Genomic DNA, 27,619 nt, shown 5'->3' with positions numbered 1-27,619 from the left:
ACAGGAGTAGTCCTGTCTTTGTTTCCACAGAACTGACACCAATACTCCCTCTTAGCTGTCCTAATGGTCCTCCTTATTACTGCTTGTGCTTGTTTATACTGTATCAGGTGCTGGTAGTTCTCCCCCCTGTACCCATGGGTATCACCTGGCTTACTGCCCCTACTATTAATCCTCGTACTCCATTACTCACTGTTTCAATATCTGCACCCCACTCCCTTCATTTTTTCTGATTGGGGCTGGGCCACTTTGGTCTACTTATTGCCCCCGTCCCGCAGAGGGGGTGCCCCAGGGTGAAACATCTCACTGGCTAATTTTTTCTGGTCGGGGTGGGTGGGGCGAGCAGGGCGAGCAGGAGTGGACAATAAGTAGACCAGAGCCAGCTGTCCTCTCTCTCGCGTGAGCATGCCAGATATTATGGAGGAACCATGAGCTCACGCAGGGAAAAAATCATGTTCATGGGGGAAAAGCATTCTCACGCAAAAGAGGAAATGGCCACTTACACAGGAACCGTGACAATAAAAAATAAAAAGGTAAACGGCCAGAGTAAACTATCTTATTTAGCCACCATCTTTGGTAACGCTAGCCATGCTTTTGTTGCGTTCTGTGTATCGTTGTTGTTGTTGTTGTTGTTGTTGTTGTTGTTGTTGTTGTTGTTGTTGTTGTTGTTGTTCTTCTTCTTCTTCTTCTTCTTCTTCTTCTTCTTCTTCTTCTTCTTCTTCTTCTTCTTCTTCTTCTTCTTCTTCTTCTTCTTCTTCTTCTTCTTCTTCTTCTATGGTATTAGAAGGCCCTGTGTAGCTCAGTTGGTAGAGCATGGCGTTTGCAACGCCAGTGTTGTGGGTTCGATTCCCACGGGGGGCCAGTATGAAAAATGTATGCACTCACTAACTGTAAGTCGCTCTGGATAAGAGCGTCTGCTAAATGACTAAAATGTAAATGTTAAATGTATTATGGTATGGCAGTCCATAAAACAATCGTTAGAGGTGCATGCTGCCTCCTATGGTACAGGTGGTAAACTATAGAATAAAATATCCATTGTAGGAAAAGGGAAAAAAGCGACATCATACAAAATACAAAAATAGACGCATTAAAAAACCCATCCCACTCCTTCAGTCACATTACAATTCAAGTCATATCCCTTGCACAGGCTCAGGGGCATTCTTTGACAGTGTAAACTCACTGAGTCCCAAAAAGCGTTCTGCTGCATTCAAAATGATTCAAATGTTCTCATTCCCTTAATGTCAAGCAGAACTTATCTAGAGCATGGTTCAATGTTCTCAGAATATACAACATTAATGTTCTAGGTGTGTTTTATGGGACGTTGCAAGAACATTCATGTGTCAAGTTTGGTGGGACGTTGATGCAATATTCTCCTAACCCACAGAAAACTGGACACATTAATGGTCTTTCAACGTTCCCATGAAACGTGTCTAGAACATTCATACTGTAACTTATATTCTGAGAACATGGCAACCATGTTCTGTGTATGTTTGGTGGGACGTTGATGGAATATTCTCCTAACCCATAGAAAACTGGGACACATTAATGTTCTTGCAACATTCTCATTTAACGTGTCTAGATCAATACTATCTTAAATACTATCTGGGTAAGTTCTATTTGACATTAAGGCAATGGTCTCTTGGAAACATTCCTTACACATCACGGGAACATTCCTATGAAAATGTTAGTTAATTACCTATTGAGACTCTTAAGAGAACGTTCTCTAAAGTTGTGGGAACGTTTGTTGTTAGCTGGGTGCTTCTTCATGTGGTTTTCCGCCAGACTAGATGCTTTGTTGGGAAAAGGGGAATGGGATAAAATATATTGCACCACCATCTAACCCTACATATACAACACTATCCCCAACAAACCCACCACCCCTTCCCACTACTTGCAGATCCTACATCAGGTCGTCGGCCTGGAAGGATGGAACCCCTTCTCTCAAAACCCCCTGTAGTTCTTCTGCACTAAACTCTCTGACACCCAAAAATGTACTTGCTGCTGCTACTAACAAATCAATCTTCTGAGATTTCCGTTCCATCTGAGCAGTACAACTAATGACCATAGCAATGAACGCCAAGAAGCCAACCTTACTAAAACACAAACTATTCGGGTCACTTACTACTGGCCCTCTCAGGCTCCCTCACCTTTTGCCCATCATCCTCTACTTTCCTCACTGTTTCAGCATATGACACTTTCTGCTCTGCTCAAACCATGGCAACCTCAACATGTCTCTCTTGCACCGGACACGTCTGATCCCCAGCAACATGGACACCACCACAATTGACACACAGTTTTTTTCCACCGAAACTATACACTCCTTTGTCCCATGCCCTCCTGCACACTTCTCAAATCTCAGAATCTCCCTCCTACACACTGCTGCAACATGACCATGCACTTGACACTTAGAACACCGTAGTGGGTGGTTTTGGAATAAAAGCTCTCACTGGATAACTGACAAATTTTACATGACATTATCAGGCAAAAACTCTGCATCAAAATTAAAAAGGACAGAAAGTGTCTCCTCAGTCCTGTGCTCGCCACCGGTCTGCTTCGCACCAAACGGCGGGATCCTCATCTTCAGTTGATACACCTCGAAACTCAATGCCACTCCAGTTATCACTCCTATCAGTGGCGCTCTGCTCCGGAGAGCAAAGCAAGAGAGATTTCGTCCCGAGGCGTGTGATGCGGACACACAGAAAATCAACACCAGTCCACCTCTGGATAGTTTGACTGAGTTAACAGTGCCCAGCTCATTCTCCACCCAGCCTGATACCACATATGGGTCTGCCAAAATATCTCCTATGTCCAAGAATCTTACACCCACTGGGCCAGAGTTATCTGAGGAATTTCCTGCTCATTGGGGTGCAGCTCGGAAGTCTTCACCACACCTGACAACGCAGGTATCTTCACACTTTCGTCAGGTTCGATTTCTGAGCTTTTCTAATCGATTCCATCTCAAGGTTTTTAGGAAAGGGAGCATGTAACCATCACTCCCGTAGTTGGTTCATACATGAAATTAGTAGGCTTGTATTCGGGAGATGAAGGTTTGTACTTAGCACCATTATTTCTGCCTCGTGTCATTCTCCCCCATACCGTACTCCTGCTAGGTCTGTCATGTTAAATTGTGATGAGAGAGCCGATGTGCCCTGGCGGACAGACTACAAACCCAAAAGTGTTAGCTGCACTCTTAGAAAATAAAGTTTAGATTTGTTCCTAAAGGGGTACAATAGCTTGTCACTGGGGTGGTACTCTGTAAGGTACATCATTTGTACCTTTAGTTACAGGTGCATAATACCTCAGATAGTACCTTTCTTACATACAGTATACTCCACAGGTACAAAAGTGTGCTTTAAGAAAAAGTGCATTTTGCCTTTATTGGGAACCACCACAGTGACAAAGCCATTTGTTAATTGAAAGTAGCAAAAATGTACCTCTACCATAGATCACTTAAACTGGTACAACACTTCTACTCTAGGGTGGCCAAAAATAACTAACTGAAAACCGCGGCCCCACTAAGCCACGCCTCCTGTATAATTTCCCCGTGTGCCTTGCCTTTTCGAGGGAATTGTAGAGTTACCACCCATGACTGTATTTGTTAGTGACAGAGACATGGTTGTTGAATTCATACATGTTCAGTCCTGTGGCCTTCACCAAGTGAGTTCCTAGGCGTATGTTATCATTAAAATGAATCTCTTTATGACAATACATTACACATCTCAGAAGGCCTTATTTTGAGGCCTAATTTTTACCTAATTCAGTGGCCGGAACCTCATGATTTACATGCCACATCAGGCCTGCAAGTAGGGTTACAAAATTCCGGTAACTATTCCCAAATTCCTTGAAATCCTGGTTGAAGGATTCTGGATTTCCTGCTTATTCCCTCCCACTTCCAGGAATTTTCCAAACGGGATTTCTGGAAAACCTGGGAAAGTTACATTAATTTTCAAGCTTACCTGCAAGTCACATTATGCTGGCTTGCAAAGTGATTCCTATTGGAATCCAGCCAGAGTTAGGATATCCAACAGTTGGCATTACTATTCACCCGCAACCTGCATTTAGAATGACTGCCAGGGTTAGGAACATTGTGAGGAGACTACCTAAGCCATTTAAAAACTGGAACAGCCATTTCATTAACAGGTGCAAAAAATCTAACTAACTGATTGGATTAGTTTAGAAAACGATATGTTATTTAGCTTTGTGTAGCATAAGATTGATCAATCAATCAATAAATCAATCAATCAATGTACATGCAAAACCACAGATATTAAAAACTATTTTAAAAAATCAACATATAGTAGAGCATGCTGGGAAATATGATAATGATAATTATTATGGTACAAATTTGCCTTTTTAGAGTAGTGACAAAGCCGTTCATTTTAGGTGGCAAAAATTCATCATTGTACCTTATGGTGGGTACAAATAAGTACCTTTCTTCAAGGTACAGATCAGTACCATCAAGAGTTGAGGGTACACAAAATGTGTTTGTACCCTGGGAAACAGAAATGTACCTTCTCCTTACATTGAGAGTGAAAGTGTGATGATTGTACCTTTATATTCAAAATATTGGGTACAAAAAAGTACCATTATACTACATTATCTGCACATCAGTACTATGTGAGATCATATGTGTACCTCTGAAGGTACATTATGTGTATTTTGATATTTTTGTACCTTAGGGAACAATACCGTACCCTTATTTCTAAGAGTGTGTAATGGACAGGTGATAGCGCTATTTTTCAAAAGAAAGCGTTGGGGCCACATCATGATTGTAGGCTTACAATTTGCTTTGTTGCAAGCAATATATTATGTTGTAAAATGTAATATGTGATGGTTTAAATGCCTATGTGACTGCATTAGCCATTGTCCATGTGTGACACGGTAGTAACCATAGTTTTGGTTCATGTTTCCCAGGAGACCCTAATTAGTCGTGAGTATGTAAAAGATGTAAAAGCACCCCAGTCCTGTTTGTACCTGGTTTCAGTTTGTACCTGAATGTCCTCTGCGTGTATTGGCTGTGCGGTGTTGCTGCACTGGTCATTTGTTTCAGAGCCATTTGAGAACCATGCTGTCTAGATAATTTTTTGGGGTGTGGTTGAATGTTGGTTTATCTTTATCGGTCTTTGGTGATTTTGAGGTTGACAAAATCCAAGAGCTTATTGCTTTGAAAGGTTTGGAGAGACTTTGATGGCTGTGGGGCATTGCTTATTATCATCAGAGGAAAGAAGAGGTGAACCAACAGAAGAATACAGTGTGCAGATACACATGAAGACTTGACACAGGAAGTAGGAGGTGAACATCTTTTAATATGTTTCTGTTGTCATAAGAGTGCACCAATCAGGGTTCCTCCACAGTCTTGTCCCCACCTACCACTGCCTATCCATCCATTAATTTATTAACACTTAAACGCTACTAGAGCAAGTTTGAGTTCCTTTTGAGATAACATGTGCAAAAAAATTAAAAGCTATTATATATTCTTGATTGCAGAGTTCACTTGAAAAAGGCAAACATTTGAAACTATAGAAATTACATGTTGACCTATAGTGGCTAGTAATGAATTGTGTTATCTGTCTTTCGTTAAAGGGGATTCTGAGATCCCTCTTCTAACTGGGATATGATGACATCCCAGTGTGTGTGATTGGTGTAGAATGCATGTGCCCTTATCAATAGGGGTAATGTTGAAGAAAGGTCTGGGCACAAACGTCAATTTAATGTCAATTCAACGTCTATTTCACATTGGTTCAACATAATTTTGTTGAAATGATATGGAAACAACGTTAATTCAACCAGTGTGTGTTCAGTGGGAAGAGTCAATCAGTGGGAAATGTATATGTTTGTGATAGTCTTGGGTGTTTGCTGTGTTTCCTATTGGTGTTTAGTTTCTCTGGCGTCTGTTGGCCTTTAAGCGTGTCTGAGTCTGCTGTCTGTCGCGGTTTCTCTTCCTTGTCGTCCTTCTGCATCTTCTGTTTAGGAATCTACTCAAATTTGATATCCGTTCTAGAGGGGGAGAAACACAAGATCACATCAGCTATCTGACAAGGAATTGCTTGAATATGTGGTTGTTCTGTTCAATAGTTTTTCTTTCTTTTGAGTCCACTATCAAACCGTGATATCTTGTGCACTGTGCTGCAGTATAATCTTTAATTGGCATATTTATCTAAGTATGTGGTCATTTTGCAAAACAATACATAAGCATATCAAGAGGATACATTGTGCCGACATTGTGCACTTCTTTAGTTAAGAGCTAAGGCTGGTGTAATTCTATACCTTGATTGTATCTCCTATGAGAAAACAATGCAAAACGTTTCTTTCCCATGCAACAATTTCAACCCTTTCCCATTATTGCCAAATATAGCTTTTGCACCCCTTGAAGAAGTGAACATCGGGCCTAAAACATGTTACATTGGAGTGACCTCACCTGCACTACAGAGGCATTTACTCCACTGGGCTGTAGTTCAAGAAATGCACAAACACATAAGATCAGCATTCTTATGGGAAAAAATTGGAAAATATTGAATCATTGGAATACTGAAATAGTCCCGCATGCCAGAATATCATCACACATTAATCAGTCATGTCACACTTATAAAAAAGGTAGTAGAGTTGTACTTACACATCTGCGGGTTTGGGGGACATCAATATCAAGGGGATTTCTACTCCGACATCACTGTGGCGAAACAAAAATGTACATTATCAGTGGGCAACATAATCATGTCTGTCCAACAATGCCTCACTGACATACAGTATTATGCACTGAAGAAAAATATAAACGCAACATGCAACAATTTCAAAGATTTTACTGAATTCCAATTCCAATAAGGAAATCAGTCAATTGAAAAATAAATTAGGCCCTAATCTATGGATTTCACATGACTGGGAATAAAGATATGCATCTGTTGGTCACAGATACCTTAAGAAAAAGGTAGGGTAGGGACGTGGATCAGAAAACCAGTCAGTATCTTTTGTGACCACTATTTGCCTAATGCAGCACGACACATCTCCTTCACATAGAGTTGATCAGGCTGTTGATTGTGGCCTGTGCAACGTTGTCCCACTCCTCTTCAATGGCTGTGCGAAGCTGCTGGACATTGGCGGGAACTGGAACACGCTGCCGTACATGTCGATCCAGAGCATCCCAAACATGCTCAATGGGTGACATATCTGATGTGTATGCAGGCCATGAAAGAACTGGACATTTACAGCATCCAGGAATTATGCCGAATTACGCCGAACTGCAGTCAGGTCAAGACCCTGGTGAGGACGACGAGCATGTAGATGAGCTTCCCTGAGACTGTTTCTGACAGTTTGTTGCAGAAATTCTTCGGTTGTGCAAACCCACAGTTTCATCAGCTGTCCGGGTGGCTGGTCTCAGACAATCCCGCAGGTGAAGAAATCGGATGTGGAGGTCCTGGGCTGGCGTGATTACATGTGGTCTGTGATTGTTAGGCCGGTTGGATGTACTGCCAAATTCTCTAAAACAATGTTGGAGGCAGCTTATGGTAGAGAAATGAACATTCAATTATCTGGCAACAGCTCTGGTGGACATTCCTGCATTCAGCATGCCAACTGCACTCTCCCTCAAAACAAAATTGTCTTGTGTGACAAAACTGCACCATTTAGAGTGGCTTTTATTGTCCTCAGCACAACATGCACCTGTGTAATGATCATGCTGTTTAATCAGCGTCTTGATATGCCACATCTGTCAGGTGGATGGATTATCTTGGCAAAGGAGAAATGCTCACTTACAGGGAATAGGGATGTAAACAAATTTGTGCACAAGATTTGAGAGAAATAAGGTTTTTATGCATTTGGTTAATTTTCTGGGATCTTTTATTTCAGCTCATGAAACGGGACCAACACTTTACATGTTGCGTTTATATTTGTGTTCAGTATATACATGTATGTCATATATCAACTCCAGTTCTTACCTGGCTGTTAGGCCTCCCAAGAGGCCTCCGCTGGAGACCAAGAGGTTCACCTTGATTTTGTAAGAGACCATGATTCCCTGCATTCCTTTATCCATGCCAGGACGAATGCTAGGAGAGGGGAGGACAGGACAGGGATGTGTTACCTCAGGCATTTAAATGCACTAAATGTGTTTTATCGTCATCTACAGAAGGAGAGGAAGGTGTGGTAGAGCTACAGTTGAAGTCGGAAGTTTACATACACCTTAGACAAATACATTTAAACTCAGTTTTTCACAATTCCTGACATTTAATCCTAGTAGAAATGCACTGTCTTAGGTCAGTTAGGATCACCACTTTATTTTAAGAATGTGAAATGTCAGAATAATAGTAGAGAGAATGATTTATTTCAGCTTTTATTTCTTTCATCACATTCCCAGTGGGTCAGAAGCTTACATACACTCAATAAGTATTTGGTAGCATTGCCTTCAAATTGTTTAACTTGGATCAAACGTTTCGGGTAGCCTTCCACAAGCTTCCCACAATAAGTTGGGTGAATTTCGGCCCATTCCTCCAGACAGAGCTGGTGTAACTGAGTCAGGTTTGTAGGCCTCCTTGCTCACACACGCTTTTTCAGTTCTGCCCACAAATGTTCTATAGGATTGAGGTCAGGGCTTATTGATGGCCACTCCAATACCTTGACTTTATTGTCCTTAAGCCATTTTGCCACAACTTTGGAAGTATGCTTGGTCCATTTGGAAGACCCATTTGCGACCCAGCTTTAACTTCCTGACTGATGTCTTGAAATGTTGCTTCAATATATCCACATAATTTTCCTTCCTCATGATGCCATCTATTTTGTGAAGTGCACCAGTCCCTCCTGCCGCAAAGCACTCCCACAGCATGATGCTGCCACCCCCGTGCTTCACGGTTGGGATGGTGTTCTACGGCTTGCAAGCCTACCCCTTTTTCCTCCAAACATAACTATGGTCATTATGGCCAAACAGTTCTATGTTTGTTTCATCAGACCAGAGGAGATTTCTCCAAAAAGTACGATATTTGTCCCCATGTGCAGTTGCAAACCGTAGTCTGGCTTTTTTATGGTGGTTTTGGAGCAGTGGCTTCTTCCTTGCTGAGTGGCCTTTCAGGTTATGTCGATATAGGACTCGTTTTACTGTGGATATAGATACTTTTGTACCTGTTTCCTCCAGCATCTTCACAAGGTCCTTTGCCGTTGTTCTGGGATTGATTTGCACTTTTCGCACCAAAGTACGTTAATCTCTAGGAGGCAGAACGCATCTCCTTCCTGAGCGGTATGACGGCTGCGTGGTCCCATGGTGTTTATACTTGCGTACTATTGTTTGTACAGATGAACGTGGTACCTTCAGGTGTTTGGAAATTGCTCCCAAGGATGAACCAGACTTGTGGAGGTCTACACATCTTTTTCTGAGGTCTTTTCTTTTGATTTTCCCATGATGTCAAGCAAAGAGGCACTGAGTTTGAAGGTAGGCCTTGAAATACATCCACAGGTACACCTCCAATTGACTCAAATGATGTCAATTAGCCTCTCAGATGCTTCTAAAGCCATGACATAATTTTCTGGAATTTTCCAAGCTGTTTAAAGGCACAGTCAACTTAGTGTATGTAAACTTCTGACCCACTGGAATTGTGATACAGTGAATTATAAGTGAAATAATCTGTCTGTAAACAATTGTTGGAAAAAGTACTTGTGTCATGCACAAAGTAGATGTCCTAACCGACTTGCCAAAACTATAGTTTGTTAACAAGACATTTGTGGAGTGGTTGAAAAACAAGTTTTAATGATTCCAACCTAAGTGTATGTATACTTCTGACTTCAACTGTATGTCTTGGGGAACTCATTTACTCACATTGTGGTGGAAGCCAGGTTGGTATCCTCATCCTTTAGTCTGCCGTCCACGGCTAGACCACGCTTCTCTTTGTTGTTGGACAGCAGAGGGATCACCACGAATGTCTTCTCCATGGTGGATTCACCTTTTACTTCCTCCCTGCACAGGATGACCACACAAACAGGAAGTTGTGTTTGAGTTGAGTATTGGGGTATAGGTAGACATAAGGCTTAGTAATTCTAGATTGCAGTAGTAATGGAATGAGTGTGTTCTTGACTTACGCAAATTCCTCAGTAAGAACCGTCTTGGAATATTTATCAGATTGGTAAAGCAACACTTCTGTTGTCTGGTCAACTGGTCAGAAAGAGATGTTTCAGTCATAATCAAGATTTGAAACACGTACACACGCAATGAAGACAGCGAACTCGGGTCACAACCACTTTGACTCACCTGTAATCTTTATTTTCTTCACCACTTTGGTGGTTTCATTGTTGATTTTGACTTTTACAGGGATTGAGTCTCCATGGAAATAGAGCTGAAGGTCACCAAATGGAAGCAAACATGTTCAAATCAAAAGGTATCATACAGAATGACCTATCAATAGCAAACTAGCACAGTAATCAATGTTCTCCTAGGCTTACAGAATAAAAATCTACAGGCCTACCTCCTTCTCTATGGAGGCCTCCAGGTGGACTGGCTTGTCCGACATCATGAAGTTCTTGCTGATGTCAGCCTTTGGTCCAGCACCCACTATGCCTGGGGCAAACTGGATCTTACGAATAATCAGACGGCAAGTGTCCCTGACAGGAGAGAGGGAGAAAACCATCAGAATACACAATAATCTGATTCCTAGCAACAGCAAATGGCATGTACAGTTGTGTGAAATTCATGGCATTCCACTAATACATACTTCTTGCTAATTTTCTCATCAGGGTCGTCTGCCTCCTTGGCAATGTATGCTTTCACCTCATAGTCGACACCACAAGACTGCAGGGGTAGAAAACATTTGTCTTTGATGAAAGGATTAAAACGAGAGAGTGAAAGAGAGAGAGAAGAAATAGAGAGAACATCTGAGAGAGAAAGAGAGATACTAACGTACCTTGCCAGCATCCTCTGGTGCAGGCTGAAGGCCGACTGAGCATGGCAGGTTGGTATCAATCTGAAATGGACAGGAAGGAAGAAGTGATGAGGTGTGAATAAATACAAACCAACAGGCTAGTATGTCCATTTCCCTGAATGGGAATGTCCATGGTGACAAAAGCCTCTGATGTGGTTTCCAACACCATCTAAGAGAGTGGAAGGATGAGATGGAATGCCACAAAGTAAGACTCACAGTGAAAGTGAAGGGATGGCCTTGGTCCCCACATTTCTTCAGGAGGGCCTCCTGCATGGGGGTGTTGGCTGGTTTGGTGCCAACAACAGGGTAGATCTGCATCCTTTGTACCCAGATGTCTTTTCTGAATGACAGCCCGATCACATCCAGGTCGTCACTACCATAACGGAAGGCGCATGCCAGATACACCCATACTACAGAAAGATAGGGCTTCGGTATTTAAACTGAACCTCGATTGGTTGAATATGACTTCATGCATGTTTTCAGGGTTCAATAGATACAATGAAATCAACTGAATGTTACCTTTCCTGCCTTCAAGTTCAGTGGGGTCCACCTTGATCACCCCATCTGCAAGAGAAGATATAAGAAAAACAGATGTAGATATAACACACACACATTTACACTACTCTGTAAAGACATTCAGAGAACTTTATAACACACCGACGATGTCAACACTCTCCACATGGTCCACAAAGTCTCTCTTCCCCAGGTAGAGAGCAATCTAGGAAAAAGGGAACGGGAGAGCGAGAGGTTACTTCCTGCCTGACATCAACACGGTATGGATAAGCCATAATCTAAGTTATCTTGATGGAGCCTGAAGAATCGCTGTGCTGTATACATATAGGTTGGCTCTGTTAGAGGAAGCCTATGGATTCCTGCTCTGTTATGCGATAAGTGCATCAGAGCACCAGTGTGTCCTGCAGTGATGATGTCAGAGGGGGTTCTTACCGATTCGTTGCCGCTGGTCTTCTTGTAGACTCTACAGAGAGAGGGTGATAGGAAGAGTCAGGAGTTTAGATTCTAGATTGGATTCAACAATCTAAACCCGTCACCATTCCTCCACAGCCTGGCCCCATATGCCCTCAGTCTAATTCCACTTGGTGGTATTAGTTATCGTCCCTAGTGTCAATGGGCATTACGGTCTGAAAACTCACTGATTTCCTTACTGAGCCATCCCAGTACGTTGCTTAATGTATAGTGACCTACCCTAACTGGCCTGCTGTCAGCTCCAGTTAAAGGATGAGGCCTATACTCCCCCTCCCTCCTCCCACTGAGGCTCTGGATGGATTAGGACCCAGGGTGGCATGGGAGCTGCTGGCATGACTGGTACAGCCAGCTAACTTCACATAACACATAGGTCTGTCTGAAGGGGAACCTGACCTACAGTATGCTTTGATCTGGTTACAACAGAAACACTACTGAGGAGTGGTTGACAATTACTTGGTTTGCATACTAATTTTCTCATAAATGGTTTTTTCATACGGTATCTCATAATATAATCCTATCAATTCAATATTCCTAATCTGTAGCTCAGTTGGTAGAGCATGGCGCTTGCAACGCCAGGGTTGTGGGTTCGATTCCCACGGGGGGCCAGTATGAAAAATGTATGCACTCACTAACTGTAAGTCGCTCTGGATAAGAGCGTCTGCTAAATGACTAAAATGTCAATGTAAATGCATCGCTTGCCTATTTACTTGTGTCTTTGCTTGTGTATGTTAGGCTCTGGGCTGTTAATTCTAAACTGCTCTATTCCGGATCTAATCCAGAGATGATCCATCCTAATCAGGATTTATCTAGATCCTCTTAACCTAAAGCCCCAGAGGTGTCACACAGCCCTTATAGCTTTAGGCAATGTGCTATAGGTTGGGTGTCTCAGGGAGAGTTGGGATATGCAAAAAAAACAATTTCCAATTCCCGTATGCATATTAATACACACTTGTAAATGTGTGAAATAGGACAAATATAAGCACCCACCAAATTATTATAAATTAGCCATTGTCGTTAGTTGATGGGTAAATTTAAAAGATACTCACTTTGCCATGTCTGTGGTGAATTGGATGAGGTTGTCTGTAGAGGTAGAAAACAATGGTTAAAAACCAATAGGGGACAGCATTACAATACAATAACAAGTACAGTACAGCTCAACACAACAGAAAAGGCACTGTAACACTTTCCTAAATAAGAGTCCTCCCTGGTCGCAAATAAGTTATATGGTGAAGCTGGACAATGGGAGTAGAAAATAAACTAATTAGTCTTGGATTTGTCTAAACCAGTGTAGCTAATCACTAGGAGTGGAGATTAACATAACGATGCACTGGTCCCCTAATCTGAGTTGAGGTCAGATTAATCCCCCAAATGGCTGTTGTAACAAATTCAAGACAACTTCATAGACACACTGTTCAAGATGCTAACCCTCCCGGTTTGTCTGAAGTTCTCCATTAGTGGCCGTAACCTAGCGGCAAGTATTAAAGCTGCTCCGATTTAACTCTGTCCACTGTCTAAGCCTGTCTGAGGCTGCCAATGTAAACATACTACAATTATTGCCAATACAGGTGACGGATGAATATATTTCAAATGGGCACATCACATGCCCTGTCCATTCAAAGGTGGTAGATGTTGATCAAATCTTTCCTATTCTACACTCGTTTTTTGATTATACTCCGTGCCTAGTGTCAGTTCTAAAAACATTAGATAGATAAATTATATCTGCAATGAAAGATTAAGGCAAAAAAAAATATTCCATCCCATGACAGTAAAGCAAGGTGGGCAATTCCAGCCCTGGGCAGCCTCAGTGAGTGTAGGTTATTGTTCCAATGCATCCCTAACCTGAGCAGGGTTAGAACAAAAGCTTGCTCACACTGAAACACATTTTCCATCCTTGCAGTGAAGGCTACATTGCACACCCCATCTATATCTTCTAATCAGTCATTCCTAAAATCAGTATGATAGTTATCACTTAAGATATAGGTTAAATGCAGATACAGTTCTCTGAGATGTTGACAAGCTATGGTGTCATGCACGATATAATCCTCCATGCACGATGTAATCTTTCCCCATTAGGCTATGCTGTGGATGTAAAGCAGGGTCAGCCGAGGCTTGCAGTGTACTCACCTCCTCTGTGTCCTGACTCTCTCTTTTGTCTGAACGTTTGTGAGCGTCCTTCACCTCCCATCCTTCGGCCTTATAACTCGACCTCTCAACCTCGCCACCCTCCCCTCAGCTTTCCTGGCACGTTATAGGACACTACTTTTAGGCCCAATCCTATTAATTAATTCATTAGCTGGTTGCTTTTTTTTGTGGCTACAACAGGGTTAAAAATAAGCAGAGTAGGTGACTTAAAAGGATTATGTCCTTGAGTAGTGTGTTGTGTGTTGTTGAATGGGTGGGTATGAAGAGTAGAGGACATTTGGTTGGATTACAGGAAATATTAAAATATAACAAGGGTCTTGCCCTTTGTCAGTCTACACCTCTGTGGGAGAGTTATCCTGTCTGGGTCCATTTTGGGCTTGTATTCTCTGTGGTGCCTTGGCTTGCACTATGAGTCAGAAGAGAAGCATAAAAACATCATTGTTGATGCCACCGCCCAAAAGGGCACCGCTCTTTCCCCCTAGTGTGTGTATGTGTGGCATACAGGCCATGTGTCTGTCTTTCTGTCTATGTCTTCCTGTCTGTCTGTCTGTATCTGTCTGTGTGTCTGTTTAAGATCTCATCATGAACCATTAAGTAGACATGCATATGTCAAATGGTGGTTTTCTTATTTAACTTTTTCATGTGGTTATGTTCCTTAACTCTTTCATGTGGTTATGTCACAAAAACTCTTTAATGTGGTTATGTCACTAAAACTCTTTCATGTGGTTATGTTACTTAACTCTTTCATGTGGTTATGTTACTTATCTATTTCATGTGGTTATGTCACTAAAACTCTTTCATGTGGTTATGTTACTTAACTCTTTCATGTGGATATGTCACAAACTCTTTCATGTGGTTATGTTACTGACTCTTTGATGTGGTTATGTTACTTAACTATTTAATGTGGTTATGCTCCTTAACTCTTTTATGTGGTTATGTCACTAAAACTATTTCATGTGGTTATGTCACTAAAACTATTTCATGTGGTTATGTTACTTAACTATTTCATGTGGTTATGTTACTTAACTCTTTCATGTGGTTATGTTACTTAACTCTTTCATGTGGATATATCACAAAGTCTTTCATGTGGTTATGTCACAAAAACTCTTTAATGTGGTTATGTCACTAAAACTCTTTCATGTGGTTATGTTACTTAACTCTTTCATGTGGTTATGTTACTTATCTATTTCATGTGGTTATGTCACTAAAACTCTTTCATGTGGTTATGTTACTTAACTCTTTCATGTGGATATGTCACAAACTCTTTCATGTGGTTATGTTACTGACTCTTTGATGTGGTTATGTTACTTAACTATTTAATGTGGTTATGCTCCTTAACTCTTTTATGTGGTTATGTCACTAAAACTATTTCATGTGGTTATGTCACTAAAACTATTTCATGTGGTTATGTTACTTAACTATTTCATGTGGTTATGTTACTTAACTCTTTCATGTGGTTATGTTACTTAACTCTTTCATGTGGATATATCACAAAGTCTTTCATGTGGTTATGTTACTTAACTCTTTCATGTGGTTATGTTACTTAACTCTTTCATGTGGTTATGTTACTTAACTCTTTCATGTGGTTATGTTACTTAACTCTTTCATGTGGTTATGTTACTTAACTCTTTCATGTGGTTATGTTACTTAACTCTTTCATGTGGTTATGTTACTTAACTCTTTCATGTGGATATGTCACAAAGTCTTTCATGTGGTTATGTTACTTAACTCTTTCATGTGGTTATGTTACTGACTCTTTCATGTGATTATGTTACTTAACTCTTTCATTATGCACAGTCCTGTCTCCACATACAAATGGCTCACCAGCATTTTAAAGGGGAACTAAGGAACAGCACGGTCTGGATTGCTATTTCTGATTGGCTGGTAAAGCCAACCAGGAACAATGTTCTCTCAAGTGAATGGTCTGTTTACTCCACTAAAAGGTTGAATTTTGTTCAGTCTGGTTTTGTTTAACCTGATAGAAGTAAAGCTTTGAAAATGTATTATCATATAAAAACGTATCAATGCATCAAGAATGTGGGCAGATGTATGATATGTTACGTTAATGTGTTTGTTTATTAAGACAGTAATAATAAATAAAAATGTCCCTCTTGCCTGGATTAGACATGGTGTAAAGTGGTATTAGGGCTGGGTTTTGGGTCGTGTTGTTGCCAGGACGACAGATGGTTGTTCAGCCAAGCCTTGTGCAGATGGCTGGCATAGCGAAATGTGAATTGATCTGTTGACTCAAATGGTGCGGCACTCAACGTGATAAGGAGATTATGGGGTCTCTCCAAAGTTTCCCTCTGACTCTTGATGGTGTAGGTAGGTCAACATGAGGTCAACAAGTGAAAGGTATCTCTATTGTGTTCTTACATGTTTGACACCATTGATATAATGGTTGACATCAGTGATACAATGGTTGTCAGATAGGGATTAAAGCAGTACTGATATCCTTTCCACTATTATGTGGAGACCCCTATTTTTATAATCTTTCCTTGTATTGGTTGTCATTTCCACTTAAATGCACAGTCGGTAATAGCAATCTCTGTCCAAAACACACAAGGCAGATGGTGACACTCAGGTAGCTAGATTGAATGATGTCCGGCCCCAACAAGCTCTCACAGTCTCTCTGCAGAGTCAAACGTCCAAACCCTTGTCCCTAAACGTCAAATTTCGAAGGTTGAATTTAGGCATTAAATCCTAATGGTTAAAGATTGGGATAGGTTTAAAACAAAAACAACTCCATGGTAAGGTTTCAGATTTGGGATAGGGTTAAAAGAAAACGAACGCCTAGCACTGGGATTGAACACGCGACCCTTGGAGCCGGAGCTTGTGGCTTACACACATTCACCATTCATTTCCACAACGTCCTAGTAAAACCCAAGCCCAATTTAATGTTAATAGCGCTCACCGTTGCCCCTAGTGGCCGCTTTGACGTCCTGCTTACCTGAACGAACGTCTAATTTTGCAGTGGATCTTGAGCGATCCCTCTGCTGGCACCGTGGCACAGCCCTGCCTGCTGCCATTCATGCGCCAGAAAGGCTGGGATCTCCTTAAGCGTACCCAGATTACATCGCCGGATCATGAGATGGTCATGAGCAGGCCAGCCGAGGATTAACCAAAGGCAACTGGTAATACCTGTAAACACGTTAATACCTGTCTCCTCAGTGGCCTCACTACCTCTTCTGCTACTATACATATCACTGTAGCATAAAAATAGAATGATTCTATTTATATGTACTATACAGCTCCTTGAAAGACACCTGGCACTCCAGGAAAGATGCTGCGGCACATTGCAGCACTGCAGCAGAGAAAGCAGCAGGCACAACTTTAGTTTCAATCTGGTTTTCAGTTTACACAACACAAAAAATAAAGCTTATTTCTCTAAAAAAAAATCATTTTGGGTTCCACTGGGCCTGCAGTGAGCATGATTAGGTTATTTTCTCCATTGATTTGAGTATGACTCTAGTATATCTTATATGGCCATCCATACAAGGGTGATGCTATCTTATTGTAACATCTGCCTTACAGTCATTCTGGTAGTACACCGTACTGCTCTACCGATCAAAGATGCTAAATGACTAAAATGTCAAATGTAAATATAATGATGCAGAACAGTGAACATCTGCTCTCTGTACACTACCTAAAAGGAACCAACACTTCCTCATTCCTGTATCTCAGTGTCTATTGGTCAGGTCTGTGTTAAAGTGTGTTTTAGGAATTATTGTCACTCCCTGATCTGTTTCACTTGTCTTTGTGCTTGTTTCCACCAGGTGTCTCCCATCTCCCCTCATTATCCCCTGTGTATTTTTATACCTGTGTTTTCTGTTTGTCTGTTGCCAGTTTGTCTTGTCCCGTCAAGTCCTACCAGCCTGTGTTTCCTGTGCTCTAGTTTGTGTTTCTTAGTCTTCCCAGTTCTGACCCTTTTGCTGTCTTGACCTACCGATTGCCTGCCGTCCTGTACCTGCCTGACTCTGATTTGGATTACGACCCTTTGCCTGCCTTGACTTACCTTTTTGCCTGCCCCTTGAACTATAGTAAACAATGAGACTCGTACTATCTGCCTCCTGTGTCTGCATCTGGGTCTTAGCCTGAGCCGTGATAAATATTTATTTGACTAATATTGATACCATAACATAAATCTAAACCAGTGTATAAATCTAAATCAGTGTATACATCTAAAGCAGTGTATACATCTAAACCAGTAGGATGAAACAGTCAGAGGTCACCAAGAACAACATAGCTTCAGCATGTAAATTAGCTAGAAAGATGTGTCGGCATCGAGTAATTGTCTCTGGCCCCCTCCCAGTTAGGGCGAGTGATGAGCTCTACAGCAGAGTCTCAGAACTCAATTGCTGGTTAAAAACGGTTTTCTGCCCCTCCCAAAAGATAGAATTTGTAGATAATTGGCCCTCTCTCTGGGACTCACCCACAAACAGGACCAAGCCTGGCCTGCTGAGGAGTGATGGACTCCATCCTAGCTGGAGGGGTGCTCTCATCTTATCTACCAACATAGACAGGGCTCTAACTCCTCTAGCTCCACAATGAGACAGGGTGCAGGCCAGGCAGCAGGCTTTTAGCCAGCCTGCCAGCTTAGTGGAGTCTGCCACTAGCACAGTCAGTGTAGTCAGCTCAGCTATCCCCATTGAGACCGTGTCTGTGCCTCGATCTAGGTTGAGCAAAACTAAATGGCGGTGTTTGCCTTAGCAATCTCACTGGAATAAAGACCTCCTCCATTCCTGTCATTATTGAAAGAGATTGTGATATCTCAAATCTCAAAATAGGGTTACTTAATGTTAGATCCCTCACTTCCAAGGCAGTTATGGTCAATGAACTAATCACTGATCATAATCTTGATGTGATTGGCCTGACTGAAACATGGCTTAAGCCTGATAAATTTACTGTGTTAAATGAGGCCTCTCCTCCTGTCCTGGTTACACTAGTGACCATATCCCCCGCGCATCCCGCAAAGGTGGAGGTGTTGCTAACATTTACGATAGCAAATGTCAATTTACCCCCCCCCCCAAAATGACTGCGTTTTCGTCTTTTGAGCTTCTAGTCATGAAATCTATGCAGCCTACTCTATCACTTTTTATAGCTACTGTTTACAGGCCTCCTGGGCCGTATACAGAGTTCCTCACTGAGTTCCCTGAAATCCTATCGGACCTTGTAGTCATGGCAGATAATATTCACATTTTTGGTGACTTTAATATTCACATGGAAAAGTCCACAGGCCCACTCCAAAAAGGCTTTCGGAGCCATCATCAACTCAGTGGGTTTTGTCCAACATGTCTCCGGACCAACTCATTGCCACAGTCATACCCTGGATCTAGTTTTGTCCCGTGGAATAAATATTGTGGATCTAAATGTTTTTCCTCATAACCCCGGATCACCATCTTATTACGTTTGCAATCGCAACAAATCATCTGCTCAGACCCCAACCATCAAAAGCCATGCTATAAATTCTCTGACAACCCAAAGATTCCTAGAGGCCCTTCCAGACTCCCTCCACTTACTCAAGGACGTCAGAGTACATAAATCAGTTAACGACCTAACTGAGGATATAAATGTAACCTTGCGTAATACCCTAGATGCAGTCGCACCCCTAAAAACACAAAACATTGGTCACAAGAAACTAGCCCCCTGGTATACAGAAAATACCCGAGCCCTGAAGCAAGCCTCCAGAAAATTGGAACAGAAATGGCGCTCCACCAAACTGGAAGTCTTCCTACTAGCTTGGAAAGAAAGTACAGAGCAATATCGAAGAGCCCTCACTGCTGCTCGATCATCCTATTTTCCCAACCTAATTGAGCAGAATAAGAACAATCCAAAATGTCTATTTGATACTGTCGCAAAGCTAACTAAAAAGCAGCGGTGATGAATTCTTGAACTTCTTCGATGAAAAGATCATGATCATTAGAAAGCAAATTACGGACTCCTCTTTGAATCTGCATATTTCTCCAAAGCTCAGCTGTCCTGAGTCTGCACAAAACTGCCAGGACCTAGGATCAATGGAGACACTCAAGTTTTTTAATCCTGTATCTCTAGACACATTCATGAAAATAGTAATGGCCTCTAAACCTTCAAGCTGCATACTGGACCCTATTCCAACTAAACTACTGAAAGAGCTACTTCCTGTGGTTGGCCCTCCTATGTTGACCACAATAAATGGCTCCCTATCCACTGGATGTGTACCAAACTCACTAAAAGTGGCAGTAATAAAGCCTCTCTTGAAAAAGCAAAACCTTGACCCAGAAAATGTAAAAAACTATAGGCATACAGTTGAAGTCGGAAGTTTACATACACTTAGGTTGGAGTCATTAAAACTTGTTTTTCAACCACTCCACAAATGTCTTGTTAACAAACTATAGTTTTGGCAAGTCGGTTAGGACATCTACTTTGTGCATGACACAAGTCATTTTTCCAACAATTGTTTACAGACAGATTATTTCATTTATAATTCACTGTATCACAATTCCAGTGGGTCAGATGTTTACATACACTAAGTTGACTGTGCCTTTAAACAGCTTGGAAAATTCCAGAAAATTATGTCATGGCTTTAGAAGCAACTGATAGGCTAATTGACATCATTTGAGTCAATTGGAGGTGTACCTGTGGATGTATTTCAAGGCCTACCTTCAAACTCAGTGCCTCTTTGCTTGACATCATGTGAAAATCAAAAGAAATCAGCCAAGACCTCAGAAAAAAAATGGTAGACCTCCACAAGTCTGGTTCATCCTTGGGAGCAATTTCCAAACGCCTGAAGGTACCACATTCATCTGTACAAAAAATAGTACGCAAGTATAAACACCATGGGACCACGCAGCCATCATACCGCTCAGGAAGGAGACGCGTTCTGTCTCCTAGAGATGAACGTACTTTGGTGCTTAAAGTGCAAATCAATCCCAGAACAACAGCAAAGGACCTTGTGAAGATGCTGGAGGAAACAGGTACAAAAGTATCTATATCCACAGTAAAACGAGTCCTATATCGACATAACCTGAAAGTCCGCTCAGCAAGGAAGAAGCCACTGCTCCAAAACCGCAATAAAAAAGCCAGACTACGGTTTGCAACTGCACATGGGGACAAATATCGTACTTTTTGGAGAAATGTCCTCTGGTCTGATGAAACAAACATAGAACTGTTTGGCCATAATGACCATAGTTATCTTTGGAGGAAAAAGGGGTAGGCTTGCAAGCCGAAGAACACCATCCCAACCGTGAAGCACGGGGGTGGCAGCATCATGCTGTGGGGGTGCTTTGCTGCAGGAGGGACTGGTGCACTTCGCAAAACAGATGGCATCATGAGGAAGGAAAATTATGTGGATATATTGAAGCAACATTTCAAGACATCAGTCAGGAAGTTAAAGCTGGGTCGCAAATGGGTCTTCCAAATGGACAATGACCCCAAGCATACTTCCAAAGTTGTGGCAAAATGGCTTAAGGACAACAAAGTCAAGGTATTGGAGTGGCCATCAATAAGGCCTGACCTCAATCCTATAGAACATTTGTGGGCAGAACTGAAAAAGCGTGTGTGAGCAAGGAGGCCTACAAACCTGACTCAGTTACACGAGCTCTGTCTGGAGGAATGGGCCAAAATTCACCCAACTTATTGTGGGAAGCTTGTGGGAGGCTACCCGAAACGTTTGTCCCAAGTTAAACAATTTGAAGGCAATGCTACCAAATACTAATTGAGTGTATGTAAACTTCAGACCCACTGGGAATGTGATGAAAGAAATAAAAGCTGAAATAAATAATTCTCTCTACTATTATTCTGACATTTCACATTCTTAAAATAAAGTGGTGATCCTAACTGACCTAAGACAGTGCATTTCTACTAGGATTAAATGTCAGGAATTGTGAAAAACTGAGTTTAAATGTATTTGGCTAAGGTGTATGTAAACTTCTGACTTCAACTGTATATCGAATCTCCCATTCCTCTCAAATTTTCCTGAAGACCAAAAATCTATAGGAAACACTTCAGTCTGGTTTTAGACCCCATCATAGCACTGAGACCGCACTCGTGAAGGTGGTAAATTACCTTTGAATGGCGTCAGACCAAGGCTCTGCATCTGTCCTCGTGCTCCTAGACCTTAGTGCTGCTTTTGACATCATCGATCACCACATTCTTTTGGAGAGATTGGAAACCTTAATTGGTCTACACGGACAAGTTCTTTTCTGGTTTAGATCTTATCTGTCGGAAAGATATCAGTTTGTCTCTGTGGATGGTTTGTCCTCTGACAAATCAATTGTAAGTTTCGGTGTTCCTCAAGGTTCCGTTTTAGGACCACTATTGTTTTCACTTTATATTTTACCTCTTGGTGATGTCATTCAGAAACACAATGTTAACTTTCATTGCTATGCAGACGACACACAGCTCTACATTTCAATGAAACATGGTGAAGCCCCAAAATTGCCTACCCTAGAAGCATGTGTTTCAGACATAAGGAAGTGGATGGCGGCACATTTTTTACTTTTAAACTCTGACAAAACAGAGATGCTAGTTCAAGGTCCCAAGAAACAAAGAGATCTTCTGTTGGATCTGACAATTAATCTTGATTGGTGTACAGTCATCTAAAAACTGTGAAGGACCTCGGCGTTACTCTGGACCCTGATCTCTCTTTTGATGAACATATCAAGAATATTTCAAGGACAGCTTTTTTCCATCTTCGTAACATTGCAAAAACGTTTTGTCCAAAAATGATGCAGAAAAGCTAATCCATGCTTTTGTCACTTCTAGATTAGACTACTGCAATGCTCTACTCTCCGGCTACCCGGATAAAGGACTAAATGAACTTCAGTTAGTGCTAAACACGGCTGCTAGAATCTTGACTAGAACCCCAAAAATGTGATCATATTACTCCAGTGCTAGTTAAATGTACAAGATCTCCTAAGCCTGTGTTAACCTCAGCCCTTATTTCTGGCGTTTATTCCAAAACCCTATTCTTTCCCCATTCATTTTCCCCATAGGAATGGCTGAACGAACCAGAGGTAATTCATTTCTGTTTTTTAAGGACTACACGCTGGCGAGCACTATACAGGTGACAGATTAATATATTTTAAATGGGCACATCACACATTCTGTCCATTCAAAGAAGTTGGTGAAATCCTCCCCATTCTACAATAGTTTTTAAAATTATACTCCGTGCCTCGTGTCAGTTCTAAAGACCCTTGATGAATGATATCTGTAATGAAAGGTTAACACAAACGTTCCTTCCATCCCATGACAATAAAGCAAGATAGGCAATTCCAGATATTGATATCATATCCAGTATGTATGACTTCTTTATCGATGTTTGGACTCATAAGGACATGAGATGCCAGTAGAGCGGTGTTTGTGTGCAGTCATTGGATGCGTCTTATCGATAAGCCTCTTATGCCTTGCACTTCTGGCACTGATTCTCCACTCCTCAAGGAAAGCCTAAGTTGCGATAAGTGTGTAGCAAATCACTTCTCTTCACACATTCACACTGGGTTTAACTGGGCTTAGTCCTGCTTTTAGACACTGTGAATTAAAGAACAATCAATGGGTGGACTGGGATGCAATCACGATGTGGTTTTGGTACTGTATGGTCCACACTTTGCATTGTAAGCATGCATTACAACAATCAATTCAATCAATATGTATTTCATATGTATCTCCTATTTTTAGCTGGTGATAAAAGATGGATGTAGAGTGATTAAGGTAAAACAGATATAAGCTTTGTCCAGGGTTAATTAATTACATCTATTTCCAGTTCTCTTCCTTTGATATTTAATTACTTTCCTGGGTGTTCGTCTGACAGTTTCAGCTGAAGGACGAGATCACAAAATAGCCTATGTCTTCATCTAATCCTCTTACAGCTAAACTCTCTCCCATTTAGCCCCCATGTTGCTGAAACTATATTTAGATATACAGTAAATAACTTAATCAATGTCCCAGAACAGTGACGAGACCGGTACCAGTTATAATACACCATTACCACACCATGCAGGGTTATAAAAGTCACAAGTGACATGGAGAGTCAGGGACACTGAGCAGAGATGGACATCGATATGAAAGGAGACTAACGTGTATGGCTAAAACAAAAATATGTGATTTTAGAAAATATTATCATATAAAAAATGACCAGTTCAAACAGTTGTGGTGCAGGACTCTGTGTTGACTGTATATTTAAGCAATAATGCCAGAGGAGGTGTGGTATATGGTCAATATACCATGGCTAAAGGCTGTTCTTTGCACGACACAACGCGTCTGGACACAGCCCTTAGCCATGGTATATTGGTCATATATCACAAACCCCCGAGGTGCCTTATTGCTATTATAAACTGGTTACCAACGTAATTAGAGCAGTAAAAATAAATGTTTTGTCATACCCGTGGTATATGGTCTGATATACCACTGCTGTCAGCCAATCAGCATTCAGGGCTCGACCCACCAAGTTTATAATGAGCTATACACTATATTGATACACTGTATAGTCACACGCCCAACTAAAGTAAATAACTTAATTAGCCATGATGTTCATATGTTTGTGTCCTCCCATGGTTTCTCAGTGGTGATGGGCAGGCACATATAAATAATTTACACTCAAATGGCTGCCAGTCCACCCATTATGCAATCATTGACTTGAATTCATTCATATTTCTATGGGCAGGCAGGTATTAGCTATGTGCTATACAGTGTCGCTAAATGGTCAGATTAAAGATGAAGAACACTAGGCTTGGAGAAGTGACAGGGCAAAAAAAGTCTGATGCCCCTATTGTATTATGTAGACAGGTGCCATGAGATAGCTAGGCTTCCTCCATCAGTGTAGAACTGAGAGACAGCAGAGAAAGTGAAAGTAGATAACTAAGTTACCAGAAAGGGCAGGATTGCTGTCAGAGATTCCTGTATAATTCAGTGCTTGCATAAACATAGCAGCCCTGGTAATTGAATGGACAGCTACAGTAATGGGATGAGCCCAGGTTTATAACAAGACAGGGTCAGACAGGAGCAGAGCATGCTGTCTGTGTGTTCAGGAATGAACCTTTTATTTTTTACACCAATTGAAATTACCACATACAAAATGCTAATTATGTGCTGAACCCAACTCCAAATGTGAGTGAAATTGTTCACAAAAATTAGCACACAACAAAACCTGGCTTGTCCCAAATTTAAACTGTATGATCAATCAGCATTATACAACATTATACAGTATCCCCATATGATTATAGGGAAATATCTCTCACTATACCTGCCAGTAGGAGGCAGTATAGAGTCTGCAAGGGCCATGGGGACAATAGGGGGTCTGTGTACTAAATCACTACCCAGCAAACATTTGCATCAGGTGGGCCCAATGCGGGTTAAAACCCTGGACCCATGTAGGCTGCCCACATTGGCACGATGTGGGCCCAATGAGGGTTAAAACACTGAACCATGTAGGCTGCCCACATTGGCACGATGTGGGCCCAATGAGGGTTAAAACACTGAACCATGTAGGCTGCCCACATCTATGCCTTTTTACAGACTTTGTCCAATATAAACTTTTATGTTGACATCACACGACAGAACTGGAACGACACTGGGCTGGTGTGGGCTTGGTGTGGGCTAGCCTGTGTTGGGCTTGTTGTAGGCAAGCCTGTGTTGGGCTGGTGTAGGCTTGTTGTGGGCTAACCTGTGTTGGGCTGATGTGGGGTTGCTGTGGGCTAGCCCCTATCTACCCTGCCCACCAAATACCCAAATGGGGCCATGTTTACTGGGTACCCTCCTCTGACCCACCTACATCTGTTGAGAAGCACAACAGAGCTGGAAGAACAGACCACCTCAGGGACAGCAGTAAGGTTTTAGATTTAGGGGTGGGTGAGGGGTTGGGATGGGTGGGATAGAGTGGTACGGGGCTCAGCAGTCACTGACCTCCTATAAGAAAGAGCTACAGGGAGCAACAACAATGACTGGTTTGTGGCCTTTGGAAAGTGGTGAGATGGGATTGGGCCTGTAATAAACAGAGGAGTTGAGAGGGCGGGTAATGGAATGGGCTTGTACTGACGTCAGCTTGTTTGTGTGTGTGTTATGGGGTTGTGTGGTGGGGGTGGTGGGCAATGGATTTCTGCTGAGTTGTAAGAGGCAGCACAGCAAAGCTGGAGCCAAACAGCTGCCCACAAACACAGTTACACCCACTGGGTGAAGAGAGGAGGGGAAGAGGAGGAGGAAGAGGAGGAGGAAGAGGGGTGTTGTTTGGATGCCAAAAATAATCTTCCATATCCATTTGGAGGCTGCTTTTCTGCCGGGAGAGAAAGGAGGGAGAGAAAGGAGTGAGAGAAAGGGGGGAGAGAAAGGAGGGAGAGAAAGGGGGGAGAGAAAGGAGGGAGAGAAAGGAGGGAGAGAAAGGGGGGAGAGAAAGGAGGGAGAGAAAGGAGGGAGAGAAAGCAGGGAGAGAAAGGAGGGAGAGAAAGCAGGGAGAGAAAGGAAAGTTAGGGAGAGTAACAAAGGAGAAGGGCGAGGGACGTAGAAAGAGAGAGGGGAATAAGCTAGCCAGCACAGTGGAAAAAGGCTGGAAAAGAGGACAAGAACGCAGGAGTGAGACAGACAGAGGCTGTGCCAAGCCTCCCACCTGAGTGTGCACCGCACGGCTGTGTTTTGTGTTTGGGATTTCAGGGAAAAGGAGGAGAAGAAGGAGGGGGGAGGATGGAGCGAGGGGTGGGCCAGAGAAAGGAAGAGTCTACTGGCAGCGTTGGTTTCACACACCAGTGATGAAGTGAAGCCCCTCACAGGAATTCTTTCTGCTGCTGCGTCAGTTTTTTTTCTCTCCCCTCTCTTTTCTTTCTTACTCACATCTGGAGCTGGGAGTCACTTCCTCTGTCTGTGCTGCCCACGTTGTGTTGTGCTCTAACAGGGCTAGTCCTTTCATCCTCTACTCCCCCCATCTTCTCCTCCTCCTCTGACGACACTCCAGGGAGATACGGAACACACCAAGCCAGGGGGGCAGGACGCTCCAAACACACTCTCAGCACGGGACCGACCAGGGACCCTGGACACCCCCCACCAACACCTCCGACCCACCCTCTGGAATCTACGTCTGACAACAGAGAGGAAGAGAGAGACTGTGGAATCTGGAGAGAACTGCAACCATCAGCTGAACTTTCTGTAGGGTGTTTGCCCTTTCCCTTATATGGCAAAACAACTGGGAAATCATTTGAATTTGTCTGACTTCTATCCACCACAGCAGGCTGTGCGGCAGGGTTTGTTTGTGTGGCTGACTGACTTCTCTTGGTTCTTCTTTCCTGTGTTGTTTGCATGCGGGGCTCTTATTGAGGGGACAGCAGGCAGGAGCATCGCCGGTGTTTGTGGTGAGGCTGCAGGCACTGCCCCCAGGGTGGTTGGCTAAACGCATCGTTGCTCCCCCCCCTCTCTCTCTTTCTCTCTCTCTCTATCTCTGTCTGTCTGCCTGAGGGAAACATCCGGCTGTCTCTCTGTCTGAGAGGAACATCCGGCTGGCAGCAACCTGCACACAGACACTGAGACAGTCGCTCTCTGCGGGGTAACTAACAGCAAGGTGGGCCAGAGTTCATCAAGTGGAAGCAACTGTAGTTCTGGAATCTGGACACATAGAGAAATCTGTGGGAGGGCTATTCACTCTGACTCTA

At 42.4% G+C, this 27,619-nt stretch overlaps 1 protein-coding gene across 1 annotated transcript; it reads right to left on the bottom strand.

Moving 5' to 3' along the window:
• Positions 1-5,972: 5,972 nt before the first annotated feature.
• LOC311107715 (arrestin-C-like) lies at positions 5,973-27,366 on the bottom strand (the record flags this gene model as incomplete). The annotated part of the gene is made up of 15 exons (XM_084150232.1): positions 5,973-5,994; positions 6,611-6,664; positions 7,926-8,033; positions 9,791-9,928; positions 10,051-10,123; positions 10,220-10,304; positions 10,434-10,569; positions 10,680-10,756; positions 10,869-10,928; positions 11,103-11,296; positions 11,406-11,450; positions 11,544-11,604; positions 11,832-11,862; positions 26,808-27,051; positions 27,234-27,366. The coding sequence occupies 15 exons, from the start codon at positions 27,364-27,366 to the stop codon at positions 5,973-5,975; spliced, it is 1,461 nt and encodes a 486-aa protein (XP_084006358.1).
• Positions 27,367-27,619: the final 253 nt, after the last annotated feature.

The sequence above is a fragment of the Coregonus lavaretus genome (genome assembly GCF_964263955.1).
Source record: "Coregonus lavaretus genome assembly, chromosome: 32".
NCBI classification, from domain to species: Eukaryota; Metazoa; Chordata; class Actinopteri; order Salmoniformes; family Salmonidae; genus Coregonus; species Coregonus lavaretus.
This window is presented reverse-complemented; position numbering and strand designations above follow the sequence as displayed.